This window comes from Drosophila biarmipes, chromosome 2L, assembly GCF_025231255.1.
Source record: "Drosophila biarmipes strain raj3 chromosome 2L, RU_DBia_V1.1, whole genome shotgun sequence".
NCBI lineage: Eukaryota > Metazoa > Arthropoda > Insecta > Diptera > Drosophilidae > Drosophila > Drosophila biarmipes.
In genome coordinates, this window is record NC_066612.1 from 6322817 (window position 1) to 6345924 (window position 23108).

Consider the following 23108-nt stretch of genomic DNA (forward strand, 5'->3'; position numbering starts at 1 on the left):
TAAAAAATTTTAATTTTGTGTTACATTCCCTTTTCTACGGTTTTTTAAATACACACGACTATCGAAACAAAGTATCGATAACATATAGGCTCCCCATGAGAACCTCTGATTCCCGGATTCTGATTAGATTCTGCCATGGATTCGGACAGCACCGTCACATCCTTGGAGGAGAACACGGAGAACTTTTGCACGAATCCCACGCGCGACATCCTCGCCGAGGGCATCACCAATCTCTTCAAGCCGACCATCGAGCGGCTGGACGAGCGCGTGGCCTCCACCATCCAGTTGCAGGCGGAGCTGCGGGGCCAACTGGACGCACTGGCCGCCCAGCTGCGGGACATCGAGAAGGCCCAGAGTCAGATACCCGAGTTCGCGGACAAGGTGAAGGAGCTGCTGAACGTGAAGCACAAGGTGACCGTGATCAGCAACGTTCTGGGCACCAGCCAGGAGCGGCTCACCAATCTGCACAAGCTGATCGAGAAGGAGCAGCGACGGCGACAAGCGCTCCTCGACTCGGCGCTCAGCACCAACATATCCTAGATCTCGTCCGTCATGGAGACGCCCTACACCGACCACCTGAGCCCGGAGGACTACGAGCAGGTCTATGAGCCAGCAGAGGACTCGTTCCTACTGCTGGATGCTCTGGAAATGGATCTGCCCTACCTGGAGCAGCTGCAGCCGCATCTTTGCGTGGAGTTGGGCTCAGGTTCGGGCGTGATTATCACGGCTCTGGCCAAGAAACTGGCTGGATGCTCCCTGTGCCTGGCCACTGACATCAATCCCAAAGCCTGCGATGCCACCCGAAGAACTGCTGCCCGAAATGGAGCACGTTTGGAGAGCATTCGTTGCAATCTAGCTGATGCACTGCGTCCACAATCCGTGGACGTGCTGCTCTTCAATCCCCCCTATGTGGTGACCAGCGACGAGGAGCTGCAGACGCAGCAGTTCGATTCCCACAGCGAGTCCTCGACGGAACGCAATCTGGTCTTCTCCTGGGCCGGCGGACAGGATGGGCGACGCATCACGGACATTCTACTCAAGCAACTGGATGACATACTTTCTCCACGGGGCGTTCTCTACCTACTCCTTTTGCGGGAGAACAAGCCGGAGGAGATTATCAAATACTTAGAGGGCCTCGAGTTCCGGGCTGTTAAGTTCATGGAGCGACGCATTCCTGGCGAGCATCTGTACATACTGAAGGTCACCAGGTCCCCCCCATCATCATGACTCGTGCAATAATATCAAAATCAAGTTGTATTTTAGTTAAACGGTAACGATTATAAAGTAAAAGTTCAAATTTGATACTTAAATTAAATAATACAAGGTACAATTTTAATTAAAGTTGAACTAATCAAAGTTTTTTATGGTATCAAAGATAGGTACAGCTCTATAAAATTAAAGTTTAAAGTTCAGGGTAGAAACCTTATATATTTTTGATCAGTTCTGAGTTTTGTATAAAACTGAAAATATAAAAGACTTAGGGACATTATGATAAAATGTACAAATATTAATATTATTGAAACAAAGCTTTATTTCAAGCTTTTCCACTACAAATTCAAAAGGTTTGGCGCGCTTTCAAACTCTTTAAATTTGAATTTATATCTAGTAAAAAACCTCACCGGTTTGTATTGCTCTAAAATATACATTTTATATAGTTCCCAGAAAGTATTTAATCGAAGTATCATTTCCAATTAAATTCCCCTATCATCCCTTACTTCACCTAATCGCTTCTTCTGTAGGGAGGTTTGCGGAAACCAGTATTGTCAACCCCCGAAAAGGTGAGCGTTGGGAGGGGTGGGATCTGGACAAAAGGCCAATCAATGAATTATGTACCTATATGTGCTCGTGGATAACCACTCCATCCCCAAAGGTGGCCCACTACCGCGTCGAAAGGGGGTTGTTGCCCCACCCAAAGTGATACAAACACCGGCAAAGCAATGGAAACAAACGTTTTACTCGCATCTAATAGATGCCAATAGGCATGTGCGTATGGTTTTTGCTTTTACGTAATTACAAGTATTTATTTCATCGTTCAAAATTGTTTCATACTCTCTTTTTCGATTCGTGGTTCAGTTTCTGCCTTTGCCGTACTCAAGGATGTCGTTTTCGCACAGAGCGGGTACATAGATAATTGGTATTTACAAAATGCATGAGATTCTTTAACATTGTCGTGGCTATCGTTATTATTGTTATATCTGGTATCAAATCGGCTTACTTAACTTCGGCATATGTTTCAGCTAAGTTGAGTTCGATTATTCAGTGTTCGGTACGCAATTTGAGCTTAGAGCCAGTTGCCTTTGGATCTGGGTCAGTGGGTGGTCTGTGTGTGTGTGGGGGCTGTATCGGTTATGGTGGAGGACAGTGTTTTCTGGGTGGTTTCGGCGGCTTTCGGTATCGAGCCCCTTGATTGACCAACTGGGCACATTTCTTTGTCGAATATCAGTCGTTACATGTTAAGAACTCGTTTGGGGGTTGTGTATAAATAGCTGGGATACCCTTACTCGTAGATTCGTGTAACATTAAAAGTGTATTTCTTGCTCGTTTTTTTCGATTTTCGGGTCGGTTTTTACAATTTACAAATGAACTAGGCTTATCACCGATAATCGATTCGCTCGCACAATTTCTCAACAGAATAGTAGACCCTTCGCTCTAATACTGACACATGTAAGTACTTAAGATTAATCATAGTTTATGGCTAAATGCTGAAACGAAACAGAGGGGTAGAACTCAAACTTCCCGATGTTTTTGCATTTTCTGCCCCAAAAGCGAAGACCAAGATAGGCCCAGTGCCTTGGGTGTGGGAATTTTTGGCCACAGTGGGCGCGAAAATTTTGAAACCATAGCTAAAACTTGAGTGTCATCGTGAGTGAGTGTCGAAAATGGGCTTTCAATGATTTTTGCGATTTATTTAAATACAATTTGTATGTTATATTTGTTTTGTATTTAATTGCATTTGCTGTTTCTTTTTCACTTTTGTATTTTTTGCTTCTTTCGATCATTCATAAATGTAACGTCTAATTTAATAATGAATTTCAATATTTTGTATGTGTGTGTCAGTGTTTAATTCACGGGCTTCGTTTACGCTACATTTTCAATCTTTGTATAATTCTTGTTTCACGCATAAACTGGGCGTTTAAATTAGGACTTATGACATAAAGGAAAGAAAGATTTGGTTTTTGTTTTTGTTTTTTTTTTTTGTATATAGTGGGGATGTTTACTTCTTGTTTGGTTTCCGTATAGATTACCTTCATACGAAAATGCCTTCAATTACAATTTTTGTTTGTTTTGTAGTTTTTTATAAAAAAAGTACACGTAAAATACAATTAAAATAAGGTAAGAAATAAAAAATTATTTCTTAAACATAAAAATTATATACTTTTGCGATTTTTTTGTGGTTTTTTCTCCTTCCTCCTCTCCTTGTTGTGGTTTATTTTCTGCTTGTTGGTTTATTATTATTTTTTTGTTTTGTTTTTTTGCTTGTAACTTTTATTTATTATTAATTTAAATTTTTTGTTTGTTTTTGTTTGTATTTTTGACTACATTATTATTACGCCTGATCGTCCGAGCCGGAACCGTCATCATTATCATCATCATCGTCTATATGGGATTGGGGAAAATCAGGTGATTAGATTCGCGGGAAGAGCAGGAAGAGGTTTTCGCCAACTCACCATCACATTCAATGTCGTCCTCCTCGCCATCGTAGGGGATGTCGTACTCGTCGCTCTCGATTTCACTGTCGCCCTCGATGATCTCGTCCAGAGCCTCTTCCTCATCCGAATCGCCATCGGCGGCGGCGGCGGCTTTCTTGGCCTTCTTTGATTCTGCGGATTTGGCCTGGAAAAAGCAGGAAATCGAAGGGGAATTAGTGAAAATGTCTTGAGAACCATATTTTATTAGAGGCAAATTCATTAAACAGCTGTGGGTGTTGAACCCAGGTCTTAGTTGCCCCCAAATACACACAAAATATGTAAATACCTACGCATCTAGACCAGGAAAAGCAGGGAAATGGCCAGAAACGAGGGAAGGTTTCGCGCCCAACTCAAACCCACACATCTCCTTGATCAAGGGCATCCAGTACCCCTCTTAGCTTCCCTGTGCGTGTGTACACAGTCATAAAATGTATATTTTCAGCCCACAAAACAAGCAGCCACGAAAATCGTTATTTTCGCCGTAAAAAACATTTGAAAAATGCGCGCGCCAATGTAATTCGCTGCGGCAAAGAGAGCGGCAGAGAGAGAGAGAGCGGATTACAAGTGCAGCCGTGTTACAGCGGTGTTGTGTATGTATTAGGCGACACATTTACTACATAAAGGGGGGGAGAAAAAAAAACAACAAGCAGCGACGCCGGCACCGACATATGTATCCGCATCCGTGAGATACGAAGCGAAGCCAAGCGTGCCCTGTAAAAGCGGGAGAGTGGGAGAGAGCCCAGGAGAGCGCCCCAGAGAGAGAGAGAGAGAGAGCGTCCCGTTCGCAGAAACTGTAAACTGTACCTGAACTGCATGAATGAATCCCTCTCTCTCTCGCACGCCAGCGACAGCTGCTGCAGCGACGTCGGCAGCGGGAAAAAGGCGCAAAACAACAACATGCGTGGGTTCAACTTTTGCCGCTGGCCAACCAACAACAAGATACATACTATGGTATATGCCTGCGCTGTAGCACATAGGCGGTCACGTTCCCAAGTCAAAGAGTAGCCGCAAGTACATGGGCCCCACTTGCCAGACTGTTACAAAGCGGAAAATGCGGAAAACAAGCGGGCTGTGGAAAAATGTGTGCAAAATTAATGGCCAGCCCGCCCGGCCCCCCCTTATTTTATTCCGCTTACAGCATAAGTCACGAGACCCAGAACCCGAGAAATGTGCAGTGGAGGATTGGGAGGGCACAGGGTCCCAGGGGGAGTGGAAATATTTGGCACTCAGATTTCCACAACAGAGTTAATCCATGTTCTGCTAATCGTATCTTTGGTGTAGAAATAGAGACGGCTTACTTCGGAGAGAACAAGAAACCGCTTGTTAAATGCTTGAAAACAAAAGGATTTTTCGTTTGCATTCTCGAATTTTCTAGGAAAAATGGAGGGCAGTGGTACAAACTTTTCCATTGCTAAGATTTTGTGTTAAATAAAGCAAGGGTTCACTGCCAGAATGTGCCCCACTGTACCAACTACTTCCGAAAGTATCTTAATTGATTTGTGGCTAAACCCAGGATAAGTAACTACTAGGGCCAGCGACACCCTGTAAAACTGTCTTGTTTTTATGTACCAAAATAAATACGCATGAGGCAGAGCAGAGAAAAGTGAAAGATAAATGTAAGCACAAACGCAAACAGCAAAGCGGCCCACGGTGTGTATACAAATTGCGAGCGAGCGGAGAGCGGCTCTCTCTCTCTATCTCTGATTTATATGCGTATCTTCTCTCTCCCATTTGTATCCGTATCTTCTCTCTCCCATTTGTAAGCATATCTTCTCTCTCTCATTCGTACCCGTATCTCCTCTCTCCCATTTGCACCCGTATCTCCTCTCTGCCATTCGTATCCGTATCTCTTCTCTCCCCTTTGCACCCGTATCTTCTCTCTCCCATTCGAATCCGTATCTTCTCTCTCCCATTCGTATCCGTATCTCGCTCTCCCGCTAAACTGTACATTTTTACTTCGAGTTTGAGTTTGAGAAAAGCGCTTGATTTGCCAATTTATCTGCCTTACTGGCCGAACTATTTTATTTTTATCAAGCAATGTGCTCCCCGATTATGGAATGCGACATTCGCAGCCGTCGTCGCACCGCCCAAAAAGTGGTTCAAACACCGCGTGCTCCTCGCGATGCTAACCAAAAATAAAGTGGCAAAACGCGACATGAGCAATTTACCGGCCGGCAATGCCGTGTTTTCATTGAGAGAGTGCATTGGCACCGCGCGCGGCGTTTGCATTGGCAATTGCCGTGTGCTAGCTGGCCGATAAACAGGGCCAAGAGTATGAGTTATGGCCGCCCGGTGATATCCATTGCTTGGTAATGCTTGGCACTCGAACACGTCAATGCTAATGACCTATGTGTGTGGAGCGCGGGGGTTAGTCGGTTTATTAAAAACACATTATTCACCCCAGAGACACAGGGCGCTGGCCAACTGTACCGCACTGCCGGTCTATATGCATGATGGCCCTCTAACCTCGATTTGAACCTAACAACCGCAATCTTTGATTGCCGGACCCGCCGCAATCATCTTGGTTAATCGTAAACAACACACACATGTGTATCTCTGGCGCGCTCTCCCCACGCTTCTATCTTTTCGTGGGTATATAAGCCACCGCGAGAGTGCGCTGTTCCGAAAAACGTGTGTATATCTATTTCTAGAATTTTTCTCAGCCCCCGAAAAAGTGGAACTCGTCGCGTTTATCAAGTGAATCAGAGGGGGGGGATCGGTCGATTTTAGCGCGTAAACAAATGGTTAGGAGCCGAGGGATACTCACTTCTGCTGGCCTTTTGGTGCCTTTCACGGATTCCTTTGCGGGGGCAGCGGCGGCGGCGGCGTCGGCGGCATCCTCGCCGTCCTTTGACGTGCCGTTGTCGGCCGCATCGCCGGCGGCGTCGGCGGCGGCCGCCTTATCCTCGGCGCCCGCCTTCGCCTTGAGATCGTCCTTGACGGAGGAGACCTCCTCCGCCGCCACCTTCTCCACGGCCACATCGCCGTTGTTCTGTTGTTCCGTAGCAGCCGACATGTTTGTTGTGATTTTGAGTTTCTTTTCCGGAACTTTCAGTATTCGCTATACAAAAGAACAGTGCGGTTTTTCGCTTGTTTTGGTTATTGTATTTCGGATTTTGGAATTGACAAAAAACCAGCGCAAAATACTCGGCAAGGCGAGAGAGAGAGAGGGACAGAGATAACCGCACCGCACGAAGCACACAAACACACTGACTGCGGTCCGGCAGCGGGCCGTCTATTTAAGCACTCGCTCTCCCGGCGAGAGTAACTCGGGCTCTCCCTCTCGCCGGCTCTCCCTCAGCACGTTCCCTCTCTCTCTCTCTCGGAGCTGGGCTATCTCTCTCCCACGCCATTGGCCCAAGCCATGGCAATACACTCAAAAAACCGCCGCGGCATTTGTACAGCCGCAGTCGATGGCGGCAGCGCAGAGAGAAGACAACAACAACATCCCGCAGAGCGAGCGATGGATTTTCGAAATATTATTTTGCGGTGATTTTCTGTCGATTGTATATATATATGGTATCTATATAGCAGGAGTTGGCCACACATCAGGCGGCGCTACGACAGGCAAAAGGATGCTTCTTTCAAAATCCCCTCGTAGGCCCCACTGATGCGTCGCATCCCTCTGGTTGGCTAACCACCGATATGTTCACCCGTCGACGGTTCGTACAAGACTAAACTTGCCGTCCGCGCGGTGGCTAGAAATTGCCGCTTGCTTCTTCTTGCTCGAAAGCGTTTCCACACTTTTTCGCCTATAACTCAAATACCGCTGTTCGGATCGGTTCCGCGACCGATCGAGGCTATAGCCAGCGGTATCCCCTTCATTTTGACCCTTTTCCCGAGGCGCTGCGATCAAAACTAGATCTGCGGCTGACAAGTTGAGTGGGTTTCCTGATTAATTCCATACAAAATCTGCTTGGGTTTCGTGAGTACAGTTGTGGGCGCGTTTGGCGGTAAATTTGAAAATTGCGCGCACCGGTGGTGCGTTTGTGGGGTTAGGAGGGGGGTGCTGGTTTCACGCGGCAGCACGGCCTGGGGGCAGGGGGGAGGGGGTGGTTGAGGTGGTTGAGGTGGTGCAGTCCCTCTGTGGCGCTCTGACCGTTCGTCGGCGGAACAGAGCGGCACAGTGGATGTGGATGTTGCCGATGGGCAGGAGTGTTGCAGCATTGTTGCTGCAGATGTGTGCTGTGCTCGCTGTGTGATTCGTATTTATAGAGTGGACCAGCAGCAGCGTGGGACGCAATGTCGTCGCGGATTGGGGTCAATTGATTGGTAACGTGTGGGGAAGCAGGTGATACGAAAGCGGGCAGCTATTTTCGAGATTCTAACGATCTAATAGCGCGCAATTGGCAAAAAAAGCTATTCTAAATTTTTGATTACTTGGAAAAAGTTGGAAATTTTTTTTTATATATTTTTAAAGCAACGTTTTTCTATTTGCTCTTTGAAGATTAGACTTAAAAGCATTTTTAAACACAGCTCCACGTGATTCTAGTAGTTTGCTTTCAATGTTTTTAGAGGTCTGTGCTTAAATTTTTGATTACTTAAACAAGTAGGAAATTTTTTTAACAACGTTTTGCTATTTGCTTTTTGAAGATTTGACTTAAAATCATTTTTAGACACAGCTCTACGTGATTTTAGTAGTTCGCTTTCAATGCTTTTAGTGGTCTGTGCTTAAATTTTTGATTAGTTGAAAAAAGATGGAAATTTTTTTTTTTAATTTTTTTTTTTTAACAACGTTTTGCTATTTGCTCTTTGAAGATTAGACTTCTTTCAATGTTTTTATGTGCTTATCATCTAACCGAACAGGGTCCACCCTTAATTCTTTTTTGAGTGCCAATCTTTCTGTTGATCCCGCACTTGTGGTTCGGCCATTTGGCGCTCTGTTCGTTACACGAACCCAGTTGGTTCAGGAACCGACTAATATATGGCAGAACTGCCGACTGGGCTATAACACATCGCCCAAATCACCTGGTAATCAACGTGCCCGAGGGCGTATTACTTTCCACTACAGATCTGTGCTATCAGTCAACCGATCACTCGGAGGTCGCCTTCCCAAGTTCACTCAGAATGTGTGGGGTTTGAGATTAGACAGGGCACCGAGGGGATTCCGAAAATGTTCTCTAGATACCAGATACTAGATGCGTTATCAGCTGGAAGTGATTCGAGTTGACCAATCCCCGAAGCCGGGTATCCGCCTGTCGAGTTTTCTCGCCACAGCCATTCATGTTTTCAGCTATTTTTGCGCGCAAGCAAAGGCAAATACAAATACGAATGCCTAGGCTATATGGTTTGTAATCTGAATAATACGGTCGACGACAGAGCGAGCGGACGACTCGCTAATTAAATCGGCCAGCCGGCGAACCGGCGAACCGGCGAACCTGTTCCGAGCAGCCAGCCCATCCGAGGCGGTGGAGTAAGCGTAAGCGTAGACACCTGTAATCGTGGGCCCTCGTCCGTCCGCTCAGTTATCACATATTTGAGCAGAGGCGCTGACTTTCCGCCTGATAAGCCGATTTGCGTCTTGATTTCTTCTCACTTCACTTTCCGCCCTCCAAACTCCTGGCGTCCGCTCGAGTGTGTTGTTCGTTCCCCCAAGAATGGGGTCTCTCCCGGGAGAAAGCCAGCGCCTCTGGTCAGTGAACAATGCCATCGGTATCTGGCTTCCAGAGGACAACCTGTGCCCATTTCCCGAGCTATCTGGGTGTTACGAGGGACGACATTTCAAGGTCGGGCGGTATTTCGAAATGGAAAACCGATTAAGAGGTTCGGGCAGGCAAAAATGGTTGTCCTTTCTAGGAACTCTAGCATCTGCCTTGTGTGTTTTCCAGTACTTTTATGATCTATACTCTATATTGTTGGTATTTTCCAGCCAGTCTTGTATTTTCCCTTCCCCTGCGCTGTTCATGACCTGCCCCAAGCGTTTCTCCCAGTGCACTTACACGTTGCGTCATTAAACTGCTGCAGCATAAAGGTGTGAACCAATCTCAGTGCAAACAATCGATGGCCAGACGCTCAGACACACACGACGATTAAGTTTTCAGGTGCGGTGCTAATAGATCTGTGATGAGGTAGTTAGGGCTTTGTAAGGAGTATGGGATCAGAAAATCTTATGCCAATATAATAGAAAATCTCGGTACGATTAGTTCCATAATAAATGCCATCCAATAAACGGAGGCTACAGATACGAACTCAGCGGTAGCGCACAAAAATAGCCCCTGTGGGCTGTCCCTTTTGGCGCTTAGGCACACAAGATTGCCCGGTAGAACGACATGAACAGGTTTACGACTCGATTAGAGCGGTGGTTAGACTGTTGCTAGATAGCTGGGCGATTCGCATGGCCGCCCGGCTCGAGAGCTCGATCCGGGCCATACAAGACGATCATCGTCGTCGCCGTGGCATCAGACTTTTCAGTTCTCGGGTCGGGTCTCGTTTTCCTGGCATGTGCTAATGTTTCCACACGAGTGCCGTGCCTGCTCACCTGCCCACCTCGCCTGCTTCACCTGCGTCAGCGGGCGGCTTACACGCAATTATTAAGACGAATTTAAGCAGCCCCATTGTCTTCGATTTCCAATACCACCTGACCAGGGAGAAGAGCTATGATGTCCTCCGTCAGTGGGTCCGGGTCGCCATGAGGTGCGCTCTGAGCCTTGCGTAGAGCGCAGGACACCACACCCGTGACGGGCGAGTGGACATTCTTCCGGCTACGCTGTTGAAGTACGGGGGAAGACAGCTACTGCCACTGCATTGCTGCATCTGAAATGCCCCAAATAGGCTCAGGCTCTGCTCACCCACCCACTGCATTGCCAGTGATGACAGTCCATCTGTTTTGAAGCAAAAAGGTGCCGAAAAAGTGTGGGAATATACATACATAACCTCAATTTGTATGGAGATCTAACGAAAGCATTCCAGTACATAAAAAAAAACTATTATTTGTTATAAACCATATTTATAATTTATAATATTGTCAGTTGTATAATTTTGAAAACAAAGATTTTTTTTTTGAGGCAAAAAGGTCCCGAAAACGTGTGGGAATATACATACATAACCTCAATTTGTATGGAGATCTAACTAAAGCATTCCAGTACATCAAAAAAAAACTATTATTTGTTAAAAACCATATTTATAATTTATAATATTGTCAGTTGTATAATTTTGGAAAACAAAGATTTTTTTGAAGCAAAAAGGTCCTGAAAAAGTGTGAGAATATACATACATAACCTCAATTTGTATGGAGATCTAACGGAAACAATCCAGTACATCAAAAAAATGTATTATTTGTTATAAACCATATTTATAATTTATAATGTTGTCAGTTGCATAATTTTTATAACAAAGTTTTTTTTGGGTAATATTGATGACATAAATATAATACATTTTCCTACTTCAAAAAAAGTATTAGTATCCCCAGATGCCTTAACAAAGTCTAACTTCTCATTCTAACCTTTGTTTAATTAAACATTTTACACACTATCAGAATTTATATTAAAAATCGAACAGAAATGCTGTTTTAAAACAAAAACGCATTCATTGAAAGGCTACCATTTTGGCTACAAAACGTCTGAGCAACCAGAGAAACCTCCCCATTCCCAGATACCTTCCTTTTGCCATCTGCGTCATGCATTTCGCTGCACTGAGCACTTGTGGTGGGTGGCGTACTATATGTTGTGTGGTGGTGCGGTGGGTCACCCGGTCGGTGGTGCTGGGTCCGTCGGAGATGAGAGCAGACAGAGAATGGGTAGCATGAATGAATCATTTGCGGAGAAGGGGCAGAACCATCATGGCATCATAGGCGGAATTCGTTTGCGTTCGCACAGCCAAAATAAAACAGCGGCCAGTGACCATGATTGTGTGACTTGTCTTTGTTGGTCTGAGCAAAAATCATTTATTCAATAATTACACATTTACATACAAACGTCAAGGAGGCGGCAACAATGTTTCCATATGAACAAAGGTTTTTTCATAGTCAGAGCCAAAGCTGTAAATTAACTTGTGGCTATATTATTATATTATTAATTTTCATATATTTTTACGTTAAATTTTAACGTCTTTCAAGGGAGCTTATCCTTATTTAATAACTATGTAAATATTTTCTGAGCAGCAAATATATATTTTTTATGCTTTCAAAATTTCGTATAAATTATAACAAAAAATTAATTTAAAAAGTGTATATTTTATATTCGAATATAAAGATTTTTGCTAAACTTTTTTGTTTTAATTAAAAATAATAATTTGATTTTTTTATTTTATTTAATTAATAAGCCCTTTCACAACACACAATGTGTCCACTCGGACACTTTGAAACACTGGTCATCGCTTGGTAGCAATAATTGGGCGCAAGCCACACGGTTGCATTTGACAATTCAAAAACACACCAGAATTTTGATTCGTTGATTGTGATGCACAGCAAAATTTTCAGAAAAGTCCTAAGGCTTTTGCATTTATTTATGAAATTTTTCAGGTTTCATTACGAAAAAATCGGTATCAACCGATTATTACTTAATATCGATGGTCGTGTGCACCATCGATAATATGACCAATTACCCACCACTAACAATTCCGCAGTTACGCAAAAAAAGCATAAAACATTAGCTCACATAAATTAAGAAACAAAATTTAAAAAACAATTTGATATTTTTCTATTTTTTATTGTTAAAATTTTATATTACTAAGAGGGGGATTGGTTCATGGTTAATACTGTTTTTTTTTCGATAATATTGAGACGGATATTTTAAAGTTTGATAGCCGTTTTTGATTAGCAGCCACAATTTATAATAGACCCAATGCTATTTCGGTTGGCTAGCGAACCCTCATATCTTTTCTGGTTGGTTTGATAAACATTTCTTTGTGAGCTTTGGCGAATAGATCAGATCAGAAGTCATAAACCTTATAAATTATTTTTACAAAAAGATGGAGGATTTAATCGTCGAATCCTTGGGTTAAAACCCAGTTTTCGGTGTTATTGTTATTTAATTAATTATATATTTTGGGTAAACAATTTGGGGTTTTATAAGCCCAATAATGCATTGAAGTAAATCACTTGTACAGCCGCTGCCTTGCAAACCTTTTTCTTGTACTTTAAAAAGAACCTCTAACCATTGCTGCCCTTCAAACTTCAATCTTAAGGCCATGCTGAAAAACTGCATCTACAAATTTAAAATGTGAGTGCTTTATTACAAAGTTGGTTCGCTGCGCATTCAGAATAAAATGTACCTCAAATTTTAAAAAAATGCTGTAGCTACTACTTTTTTGTTTTTTTTTAATTTTGGGTTGGTGTACTTGCTAGATCTCTTCACGAATCACAAATGTTATATATAATATTGTATTTATTTATATTTCGTTGATAAATATTAAAATCAATTTAAGAAAAAGCATTACCTTTTTATTTTAATATTTGTAGTTTGAAAAGTTTTTAATAAGCAGCTTTGTGACCCTCTTGTTATTAAACCTTACGACACTTTACAACACTGACAGCCAAACGCTTGGCAGCACTAGTTGGGCGCCAAACACACGGTTGCATTTGACAATTCTAATTTTAAGTCGACTTTATATTAAAAATACACCCCAATATGGTCTCCGACCCCCACAATTCTAGGAATCCCATCTATGTCCTGCGCAGGATAGAGACCAATCGGCGAAAATATGCTTGCTACGGCAATGCGGCCCTGGAAGTCGAGATGCAGCCCTAGCGGCCCACCAATGACCTTGCGCTGACATTGCCGCACAGCAGTTGCGGTCGAAGACGAAGAAGATTTGCGGAATCAGTGGAATCGCGACCCGGGCTTTGCTAGCACGCACCAGGAGTATCCAGAAATTACAGAAAAATCCCAAGATGGCCTTCAACAAGCTGAGCATCGAGAACCTGGACTTGAATGGCAAGCGGGTGCTGATGCGGTAATTGTGGAATTCTACTGTGACAATCAGTTGCATAAACTTTCGTTTTCGTTTCGCCCCTTCGATAGAGTGGACTTCAATGTGCCCATCAAGGAGGGCAAGATCACCAGCAACCAGAGGATTGTGGCTGCCCTGGATAGTGTCAAGTTGGCCCTGTCCAAGAAGGCCAAGTCGGTGGTGCTCATGTCCCATTTGGGTCGTCCCGATGGCAACAAGAACATCAAGTACACTTTGGCCCCCGTGGCCGCTGAGCTGAAGACCCTGCTCGGCCAGGATGTGACCTTCCTGAACGACTGCGTCGGCAGCGAGGTGGAGGCTGCCTGCAAGGATCCCGCCCCAGGATCCGTCATCCTGCTGGAGAACGTCCGCTTCTACGTGGAGGAGGAGGGCAAGGGACTGGATGCCAGCGGTGCCAAGGTGAAGGCCGATCCCGCCAAGGTCAAGGAATTCCGTGCTTCCCTGGCCAAACTGGGCGATGTCTATGTGAACGATGCCTTCGGCACTGCCCATCGCGCCCACAGTTCCATGATGGGCGATGGCTTCGAGCAGCGTGCCGCTGGTCTGCTGCTCAACAAGGAGCTTAAATACTTCTCGCAGGCTCTGGACAAGCCACCAAATCCCTTCCTGGCCATTCTCGGTGGCGCCAAGGTCGCCGACAAGATCCAGCTGATCGAGAACCTTCTGGACAAGGTCAACGAGATGATCATCGGCGGCGGCATGGCCTTCACCTTCCTGAAGGTCCTCAACAACATGAAGATCGGTGGTTCCCTGTTCGACGAGGAGGGCTCCAAGATCGTGCAGAATCTGGTGGAGAAGGCCAAGAAGAACAACGTTCAGCTGCATTTGCCTGTGGACTTTGTCTGTGGCGATAAGTTTGCCGAGAACGCCGCCGTGAGCGAGGCCACCGTGGAGGGCGGAATTCCCGATGGACACATGGGTCTGGATGTGGGTCCCAAGACCCGCGAGCTCTTCGCGGCGCCCATTGCCCGCTCCAAGCTGATCGTGTGGAACGGGTAGGTGTCCCTCTTACGGATGAACTCAGCATATCCCTATAATATCTACGAATATTCCCTTGCAGACCACCTGGCGTGTTCGAGTTCCCCAACTTCGCCAACGGCACCAAGTCCATCATGGACGGCGTGGTGGCTGCCACCAAGAACGGAACCGTCTCCATCATCGGCGGCGGCGACACTGCCTCTTGCTGCGCCAAGTGGAACACCGAGGCACTCGTCTCTCACGTCTCCACTGGCGGCGGCGCTTCGCTGGAGCTCCTGGAGGGCAAGACACTGCCGGGCGTGGCTGCTCTAAGCAACGCCTAAGTACCCAAAGACGGTATATTTATGTTAATCGCATCGTTTATCTTGTAAGCACAAACCAACACGTTTAAAAGTTGAATCTAGTTGTTGCGGAACCATATTATGCATGTATGAAATAAAGGAATCCTAGCTTACTTGCGGGCAAAGTTGCTGTCCATGGAGGAGGCGGTGCGCTGGATGTTGTTCAGATTGGCCCGGATGCGATCGCCAATGGAGTTGTGGTTGGCAATGGCCTTCTTGACCTCCTTGTTGATGAACTCCTTGTCGAAGTCTCGTTCACGGTTTTGGGCCTCTTCGCGGGCGTAGGCTTCTCGGTGCTTACGGACCACCTGGGTGCGATCCGCTTCCCTCCAAGTGGCATTGTCCATCATCTCGCGCAGGCGAGCTTCCCGATCGGAATCGCTAAGCTTGGGCTTGGCGGCGGGGCGACTGGGAGCTGGACTGCGCTCCCTTTCCCTTCGTTGAGGTGGTTTTTCAGGACTCCTTCGTCGTTCTTCTCTTTTGGAACTTTGGCTCCGGCTGCGTTTGGATCTAGATCGCTCCTCGGGGCTTCTACTCCGGCGTTTGTTCTTTTGCTTGGAGGTTTCCTTGCTTTCTTCTGGGTGTCGCCGTCTCTCTTTTCTGTCCTCTGGACTTCTGGTTCTCTGCCTCTGCTTTCTCTCTTCGGGACTTCTGCTCCTCCGCCTTTCCTTTCTCACTTCGGGACTCCTGCTCCTCCGTCTTTCTTTTCTCTCTTGGGGACTCCGGCTCCTCCGCCTTTCCCTTCGCTCGTCTGGACTCCTGCTCTTTCGCACTCTCCTATCCCGAGGGCTTCTGCGCCTGTCACGCTGCTTAGAAACCTCTGGACTTCTGTTATCCCTTTTCCTGGATTCAGGCTCCCTAGACCTTTGTCGCCGAGGTTTTTCCTCGTCATCACTACTATCGTCACTGCTGTCGCTGCTTTTTCTCTTGGATTTCTTACTCTTTTTTTTCTTGGTGGCCATGTCTAGCTGCTTGGATATAGTGCGGTACTTTGCGTCCAGAAGTTTGTCCAACTTGAGTTCACCATTGCCATGGTCCCCCTTGAGTTTGCTGACCTGGCGGGCCAGTTTTCTATCCAAGTCATCGTCGCTATCGCTGCTCTCACTGCCATCCTCATCACTGGAACGCCTTTTGCTTTTCTTCTTTTTTGACTTCTTGGACTTTTTGCTCTTCTTGGCCTTCTTCTCTTTAGAGGCCTTAAGATCCTGTTCAGTCTTGAGGATGCGGTGGATTTCCTTGAGTTTGACGGGATTCTCGAGAAGTTTTCGGCGGGATTCCATCTCGCGCTGCTTGATGAGCATGAGAGGATCTTCGAGGGTCTTGCGCTGCATGTCCACCTGTTCGGTGGACTGCAGGTTACGGTATGTCCGGATGGAGAAGGGCACGCAGTCGTGCTCCACATGATTGATGGACTGCTTGAGGCCAACTGTGTTCTGTTCCTGGCGGTGCTCCTCGGCCTGCAGGGTCTCAAAGGACTTGTCGATCTTGCGACCCAGGAGGTACTCCTCGCGGTTGATCAGCTCCGTGCTGTCTGGATTGAGATAAGCAAAGAGATTAAGGGAGTTGTCAGGATTTCATCTAGGTGACTCACTTTTGTACATCCATTCCAGCTTGGCCTCGCCGGCTGCTCCCCCACTACTGCCCAGCACCCCGGATCTTTCGCCCAGCCGCCTCAGCTCCTCCCTGTCCCTCTCCTCGTTGATCTCCTTGCGAAGATCCTCCAGCTTGCGCTCCTCCATCTTCGCCTGCTCCTCCGCCTTCCAAACGCGCTCCTGGTTTTTCATCGTGTGCGGATGCCATGATTTCTTAAGGTTCTGCGGGGGGAATCTCTCGTTTTTAAGTGGTAATTTGTTGGTAGTCCATTACTCACTAGATCTCCGCCACCCATCTTGGGTTTTGTTTCGGTTTTAACAGCAAAACAAACAAATGCCAAACAATTCTATTTTTTCCCTCCTTTTCTGTTTTCGTCCAAAACATATGATCTCTACCAGGGCTGCCAGATCATCTAAATATAATAAATAAAACGGAGTTGCCAGAAGGTAAAAATTATATTTAACTCTTTTTAAATATTATTTTAATTTAATTTATTTAATTAATATGCATATGTGGTATAATTTTTATAAAAATATTTTAAGACCGAATTTTTTAAGTAATAAGTTAGCTTTGATAGGAACTTCATAGTTTTTTGATGACAGTTTTATTTCAAAAATCGTACCCTTATTTTTAATTCAAAATAACAGAAACGATCTTCAACATGCTTTCTCTACGACATAAGTTTCTTAAGTTTTTACCATTCAAAAACACCGCTCATTCGAGTCGAATCCCAAATGCTCCAAAGTTTTTAAGATATTTCAGCAAAGATGACTGCAATGGTAAGAAAAATCAAGTAAAAAAGTTGAGTTTGAAAAATGTCGATTTGGCTGGAAAAAGAGTTTTTATGAGGTAAGGATCCAGAAAATATATGTAATATATATTTAATAATTAACTTTTAGAGTGGATTTCAATGTACCCATGAAAGATGGTAAAATAACAAACAACCAGCGTATTGTGGCCGCCCTTCCGAGCATTAAATATGCTTTGGATGAGAAGTGCAAATCTTTAGTGAGTTCTAAATTCTATTATTTGTTTACTTAATTTATATTCAATAGTAATAAAATAAACAAAATATTAAACCTATCCTAAAAATCATTCTTAGATATAAAAAGTTTTTAACTTTATTTCATCGTTTTCCTTGTTTTAGGTTTTGGCCTCCCACTTGGGACGTCCTGATGGCAAAAAGGACAAGAAGTACAGCCTGGAGCCGGTGGCCAAGGAGCTGGAGAAGGTGCTGGGAAAGCCGGTTTGCTTCCTGGACGACTGTGTCGGTGACCATACCCTGGAAGCTCTAAAGGATCCGCCCGAAGGCAGCATACTGCTGCTGGAGAACCTTCGCTTTTACGCCGAGGAGACGGGAAGCAGCAAGGACGAGAACAAGAAGAAGGTCAAGGCCGATCCCCAGAAGGTCAAGGAGTTCCGTGCCAAGTTGGCTCAGCTGGGCGAGATCTATGTGAACGATGCCTTCGGCACGGCCCATCGTCCTCATAGCTCCATGATGGGCGATGGCTACAAGGTGCGTGCCGCTGGTTTCCTTCTGGACAAGGAACTGGAGTACTTTGCCAAGGTCCTTCACAATCCGGCGACGCCCTTTCTGGCCATTTTGGGCGGGGCCAAGATAGCTGATAAAATTCCCCTGATCACCAATCTCCTGAACAGCGTATCCGTTATGATCATATCCGGTGGCATGGCCTTTACCTTTCTAAAGGTTCTCAACAACATGGAGATTGGGAAGTCCCTCTTCGACGAGAAAGGTGCCAAGATGGTGAATGACATAGTGTGCAAGGCAAAGGAGAAGAATGTGAATATACTATTTCCGGTGGATTTCGTTATTGCCAACAAGATCGACAAGAAACCGGATAAAATCGATCGTGTTAATGCCCAACAGGGTATACCAAAAGATATGATGGGTCTGGATCATGGCGAGATATCCAGTGCGGTGTTTGCAGGCGCCATTTGTGCATCCAAGACCATCGTGTGGAACGGGCCGCCGGGCTTGTTCGAAAACGAGCTATTCTCCCAGGGCACTCAGTCCATGTTGGAGGCGGTCATCGGAGCCACAAAGCGGGGAGCCACCACAATTGTGGGCGGAGGAGATACGGCCACGGCTTGCATGAAGTTCGGTGGAGCGGACAAGGTATCTCATGTGTCCACTGGAGGCGGAGCTTCGCTAGAGCTGCTTGAAGGAAAGGTCCTGCCAGGTGTGGCTGCTCTCTCAGATGCCTGAAAACCAAGTCTCTATAATTCTTATACTACTTAATTTACACAGCTTAATGGGATACATATTTCGAATCAATTTTAAAACATTATTTAAAAGAATAATAACAGAGCCTCTCAAAATACAAAGTTAAGTTTTATTTTCGAATAACATTAGTTGATTAAAACTTGATAAAAGAGCGGGCGTCGTTGTACAGATCTCGTGTGGAATTTTCTGTCTTTTTACCTCCATAATTTGTTCTAAACTTAAAATTTAGCCTGTTTTTCGCAGCGAAAACTCTTGAAATAGTAACTAATAACCGCAATGAACTAAACAAAACATACATTTTTGGCATAACGACCAAACGAGAACTGTTTGAGCCCAACTCTGAAGGGTAATACAAATGGAATAACATTGTTTGGATTAATCGAAACTAATAAGTTCCGCTGTGGCCGGCTCTTCAGCCTTAACGGGCGCTGGTCCGGGTTCGTTTTGCGGCGGAGCAGGTGCAGCAGCCACAGCCTGGACTTGGTTGTTGGTGATTTCGGTGACCTGTGGAGCTGGAGGCGCCTGGTTGGGCAACGGCTGGTGCTGCTGGTGCATTACGTGAGCCAGTTGTGGTTGGGGCTGCTGCTGCTGTACGGGGATTTGCTGTGGCTGCTGGCCGGGAATTTGCTGTGGCTGTTGACCAGGAATTTGCTGGGGCTGCTGAACTGGGATTTGCTGAGGCTGCTGTTGAAATGGTATTTGCGGATTGGGATGCTGTTGTGCCTGTGGAGCTTGCTGCTGCTGTATGATAGCTGGATTGTTGGCGAACTGATTTTCGGGCATGGGCGGCATCATCTGGGGATTGCCAGGCGGTTGTTGCATTAAGCCACCGGGCTGCTGAAGATTCGGAGGCAACGGCTGTTGCATTGACGGATTGTACATCCCCGGCGGAATGGCCTGGAACTGACCATGACCGTTGGGGGCAGGGGCAGGACCCTGTGGCAAATAGCCAGGCACTCCAGCGGCATATGGATTGTAAACATTGTTAAGCTGGTGCGAGGGTGATCCATGCTGCGGCACCGCCGACGGTGGCATGTAGGGAAACGGTGGGGCCGACTGACCCATCAAATACTGCGCCTTCTGCTGCTCCTGACGCAACTGCATCTCGCGCTCCTGCTCCTGGATGCGCTGCAGTGCCAACTGCCGTTGGTATTGCAGGTACTCCTGCTTCTTCTTGCGCATGATATCCAGCTTCTGGGCCATTTGCATTTGCCGTTGCCGCTCCTGCTCCTCCGCGATCCTGCGTAGCTTCTCCACATGCTCCTGTCGCAGCTGATCCAGCGCGGCCCTCGAATCCTTGATCTGGGTGAGCTTGTCCTGCAGCTGCTCGTACCACATGCGCTTGTCGTCCATTTCCTTGATGTAGGACAACTGCTGCGAGTGCAGCGATGTCAGAGTCATGAAGAGGGTCTGCACCGAGGAATCGTTGGAGATGCTGCGACCACGACTCGAGTTGGACTTCATGCGGTTCACAAAGATCTCCACCTGGGTGCGCATGTTGGCGGCAAACTCATCGATCTGCACCTCATCGGCGCTCTTGGCCTGCAAGGGCATAATCTGCTGGGGCTGCGGAGTCGGTGGCATGGGACTCGGCGCCGAGGGACTTGCCATCGAGGAGGATTCGCTGATCTTACGCTCCCAGTAGCTGCGGTTCAAGTACTTGGCCAGCTCCGGATTGTTCGCCTCCTCTGGCTGCGGCTGGTGGTACTCCTTGGGCTCGGGCGGCGCCTCCGGACTGGGAGACCTCTGCTGCATGCGATAGGCAGCGGCTGGCTGGGCTTGCACCTTGGGCTTCTGCTGCTCGGCCTCCGATTGACTGAGGGCCAGGGCCAGCTGCAGTTCCTCTTCCTCCTTGAGCTCCTGCTCGGTCTTGCGGGCTGGTGTCTGGAAAGTAAATAGTTAGTCAATAATTGGATGACAATAGTATAGCAAATATCACTAATTCTATTTTAAAGGTATAAAGATTTGTAGTACAAATGTAATATTTATAAATTACCATAGATTATGTAGGTAACAAACAACTTAGTAACATTTTTCATATACACAACTAACAACTTAAATGTTTCAAATCAAACTGATTCAAGACTGAACTAGATCAATCAAAATCTCATTGCTTACTTTTAGAAATTTTAGTTTAAAAATGTTTGCTTCTTTATAAATAAATCAATTAAATTGCTCACAAAGAAAACCAACCACTTGTAGCTTTAAAATCAGACTGAATATGTCCGATTGGTGAGCTATAAATGGTTACTTATAAAATCATGAGTTATTGCCTTTTAATCTGTTTTGACTTGATAATTACCGAAGCGCTTTTCGGTGACTCACCTGCACTTGTTGAGCCAACGTGCTGTTCAGATACTCTGCAGGGAGATCGCTGTCCGCCGCTCGTGCTCCGGACTTGGAGCTACCTCCTCCGCTCGTCGGACGCTGGAGGGCAGCGAAGCAGCCGTCGCAGACCCTCACCTCCTTCTCGATTCCGTACTTGGGCAGCGGACACTGCTTGGCCGTGCACTGGCCACAGAAGACCTGGCCGCAGTTCCGACAGTGGTGCTTCCGGTTGGTGAAGGTGAACTCCACGCGACAGCGATGGCACACCCTGCCATCGGCCCAGTTGGGCGCAGTGTCCGCGGTGAACATGGCATCCGCCTCCCGCAGCTCGGGGAAAGTGTGCCCCTTGGCCTTCAGGATGGTCATGGTGTCCTGCAAATGGTGGGAATGTTATTAATTGTAAGGCATTCAAATTGATCGAGTGTACTAGGGATTCGTCCTCTAAACTTAGTTCTTCCTCGGAGCTCATTTCGATTCAACTGATGACTTTTTACTGGCTCTTTGTTCACACAAAACAGTTGTTTCTACTAATTAGATTAAGGCTTAAAGAGACAGGGCCGGATTTTTGAATCAGGGGTATAGTGTTATACCCCTGAGGCACACACAATGTAGAACTATATTTTGTACTCAATATAGCAAATATTTAAAAATGGTTAGCGAGATATTATATGCATAGGGAATATAATAAGCAAGCTTTGACCTTTTTCTTACAAAATGATATGAATTTCTTCGCTTTTGGTTCCTTGATAAGAATCTTATGAGAAAAATAGGATGCTGATAAGAAAATTTATTAAAAATATTAAACCTTTAGTCTAATACGAAAAATGTCATAAAAAACATTGTTGCTTGATAAAATTTATCTTTCCTGAAGCTGATACTGGGTTATTACCCGATTATACATCACCCTTTCAGTTGATTTCTATGGGAATTCCCCTCTAGAGAACGCCCAATCTTACCTTGATGGCCTGGTACTTGTCCGAGGAGCGGAAGGCATTGGCCCAGGTCTGGACCAGCTCGAGCATCTTCTGGCGGACGTTCTCGTGGGGCGTGGACTCCAGGAAGCTGCTGAACATCTCGCAGTTCTCCTTGGTGAAGACCTCCTCGTGCACGGGTGCTCCGCAGTTCTTGACGATGCTCTCGAGGACCAGCAGGGAATAGCAGGAGGAGTGGGGATTCGGGGAGTTCATCTTCTTCTTGATGGCGGCAAAGGCATTCTTAGGACTGCAAGTTGAAAATTGTTAATTACATTACCTTATTGATAATGCCAAAAACTTACGTGACATCTTTCTGATTGATTTCATCGCATATCAAGAGGATGGAGGGCCAGTCGGGCTCCAACCGCAGATGACTCGTGGCATTTTCTGAAAGTGTTAAGTGCGTAGTTAATCGACCTTTGTGCATTTATCATAATCTTCAATTGGAGAGTTCAATTGCCTTTTTATTGTTACTTCTTGCAAGTTTTTTTGTTCTTTTTGGTTTTTCGATGAGTCACTTTTACTGGCCAAACATTAGGCTTATTTCCCTTGTTTTCCGGGTTACTCACCTAAGTTTTTGTCGAAACTTGAACGAAACATGTTGGCTGTGCTTTTATGCTGCTTCTTGTCGTTGTTTTGCTATTATTATTGGACTTAAACTTATAAAGTTTTTTATTATTGTTTTGCAAGTGCAAAGAAATTTTCTGCAAGAACGCCGAGGTTGCCACTGCGATGGAATGAAAACACTTTGCAATGTTGCCAGATGGTCGTAGGAGTGCTGGCAACGAAAATATGAGTAACTACGAATGGCTAAGGCGTTAAGCTTAATAATTTAAATTAAATAACGGTTTTTCAAAAGTATCAAACCAATTTCTTAAAAAGAAATAAATATAATTCTAATTGTAAATATAATTTTAATGAGTAAACTTTTTTAGTAAAAGCAAGGCTCTGAAATTCATTGCAATAAATCGGTTTTAAAATTGCGCCAAAATGAAAAGGGTATTTAGAAGCCCAATAAATAAACTAAAGCAACAGATTTTCTAATTTGCAT

At 45.6% G+C, this 23108-nt stretch overlaps 7 protein-coding genes across 9 annotated transcripts; 4 read left to right on the forward strand and 3 right to left on the reverse strand.

The window, feature by feature from the left end:
* The first annotated feature begins 94 nt into the window (after nt 1-94).
* LOC108027813 (SNAPIN protein homolog) lies at nt 95-540 on the forward strand. Its single transcript, XM_017099391.3, has one exon. It carries the CDS (start codon nt 136-138, stop codon nt 538-540), a length of 405 nt encoding a protein of 134 aa, XP_016954880.1. The 5' UTR covers nt 95-135.
* A 12-nt stretch (nt 541-552) lies between these two features.
* Nucleotides 553-1347, forward strand: LOC108027811 (methyltransferase N6AMT1). The gene has a single exon (XM_044094525.1). The coding sequence runs from the start codon at nt 553-555 to the stop codon at nt 1225-1227; it is 675 nt and encodes a 224-aa protein (XP_043950460.1). The 3' UTR covers nt 1228-1347.
* A 1538-nt stretch (nt 1348-2885) lies between these two features.
* LOC108027812 (bacchus) lies at nt 2886-9655 on the reverse strand. 2 transcript variants are annotated; one of them, XM_044094526.2, is made up of 4 exons: nt 9629-9655; nt 6457-6750; nt 3669-3834; nt 2886-3597 (listed from the first exon to the last, which is right to left on the reverse strand). In XM_044094526.2, exons 1-4 carry the CDS (start codon nt 9638-9640, stop codon nt 3548-3550), a joined length of 522 nt encoding a protein of 173 aa, XP_043950461.1. In that variant the 5' UTR covers nt 9641-9655; the 3' UTR covers nt 2886-3547. The 2 variants fall into 2 exon arrangements, with proteins under 2 accessions (XP_043950461.1, XP_016954879.1); XM_017099390.3 differs by lacking the exon at nt 9629-9655 and adding an exon at nt 7328-7450.
* Nucleotides 9656-13385: 3730 nt separating this feature from the next.
* Nucleotides 13386-15030, forward strand: LOC108027834 (phosphoglycerate kinase). Its single transcript, XM_017099420.2, has 3 exons — nt 13386-13580; nt 13649-14593; nt 14659-15030. The coding sequence occupies exons 1-3, from the start codon at nt 13519-13521 to the stop codon at nt 14897-14899; spliced, it is 1248 nt and encodes a 415-aa protein (XP_016954909.1). The 5' UTR covers nt 13386-13518; the 3' UTR covers nt 14900-15030.
* LOC108027833 (pre-mRNA-splicing factor CWC25 homolog) lies at nt 14918-16912 on the reverse strand. The gene is made up of 3 exons (XM_017099419.3): nt 16788-16912; nt 16509-16731; nt 14918-16448 (listed from the first exon to the last, which is right to left on the reverse strand). The coding sequence occupies exons 1-3, from the start codon at nt 16803-16805 to the stop codon at nt 15028-15030; spliced, it is 1662 nt and encodes a 553-aa protein (XP_016954908.1). The 5' UTR covers nt 16806-16912; the 3' UTR covers nt 14918-15027.
* Nucleotides 16913-17104: 192 nt separating this feature from the next.
* On the forward strand, nt 17105-18807 carry LOC108027876 (phosphoglycerate kinase). The gene is made up of 3 exons (XM_017099492.3): nt 17105-17359; nt 17410-17518; nt 17658-18807. The coding sequence occupies exons 1-3, from the start codon at nt 17172-17174 to the stop codon at nt 18735-18737; spliced, it is 1377 nt and encodes a 458-aa protein (XP_016954981.1). The 5' UTR covers nt 17105-17171; the 3' UTR covers nt 18738-18807.
* A 37-nt stretch (nt 18808-18844) lies between these two features.
* Nucleotides 18845-22794, reverse strand: LOC108027875 (hepatocyte growth factor-regulated tyrosine kinase substrate). 2 transcript variants are annotated; one of them, XM_017099491.3, is made up of 5 exons: nt 22627-22794; nt 22360-22444; nt 22040-22304; nt 21081-21455; nt 18845-20639 (listed from the first exon to the last, which is right to left on the reverse strand). In XM_017099491.3, the coding sequence occupies exons 1-5, from the start codon at nt 22655-22657 to the stop codon at nt 19131-19133; spliced, it is 2265 nt and encodes a 754-aa protein (XP_016954980.1). In that variant the 5' UTR covers nt 22658-22794; the 3' UTR covers nt 18845-19130. The 2 variants fall into 2 exon arrangements, with proteins under 2 accessions (XP_016954980.1, XP_050741027.1); XM_050885070.1 differs by lacking the exons at nt 21081-21455; nt 22040-22304; nt 22360-22444; nt 22627-22794 and adding an exon at nt 20752-20887.
* Nucleotides 22795-23108: the final 314 nt, after the last annotated feature.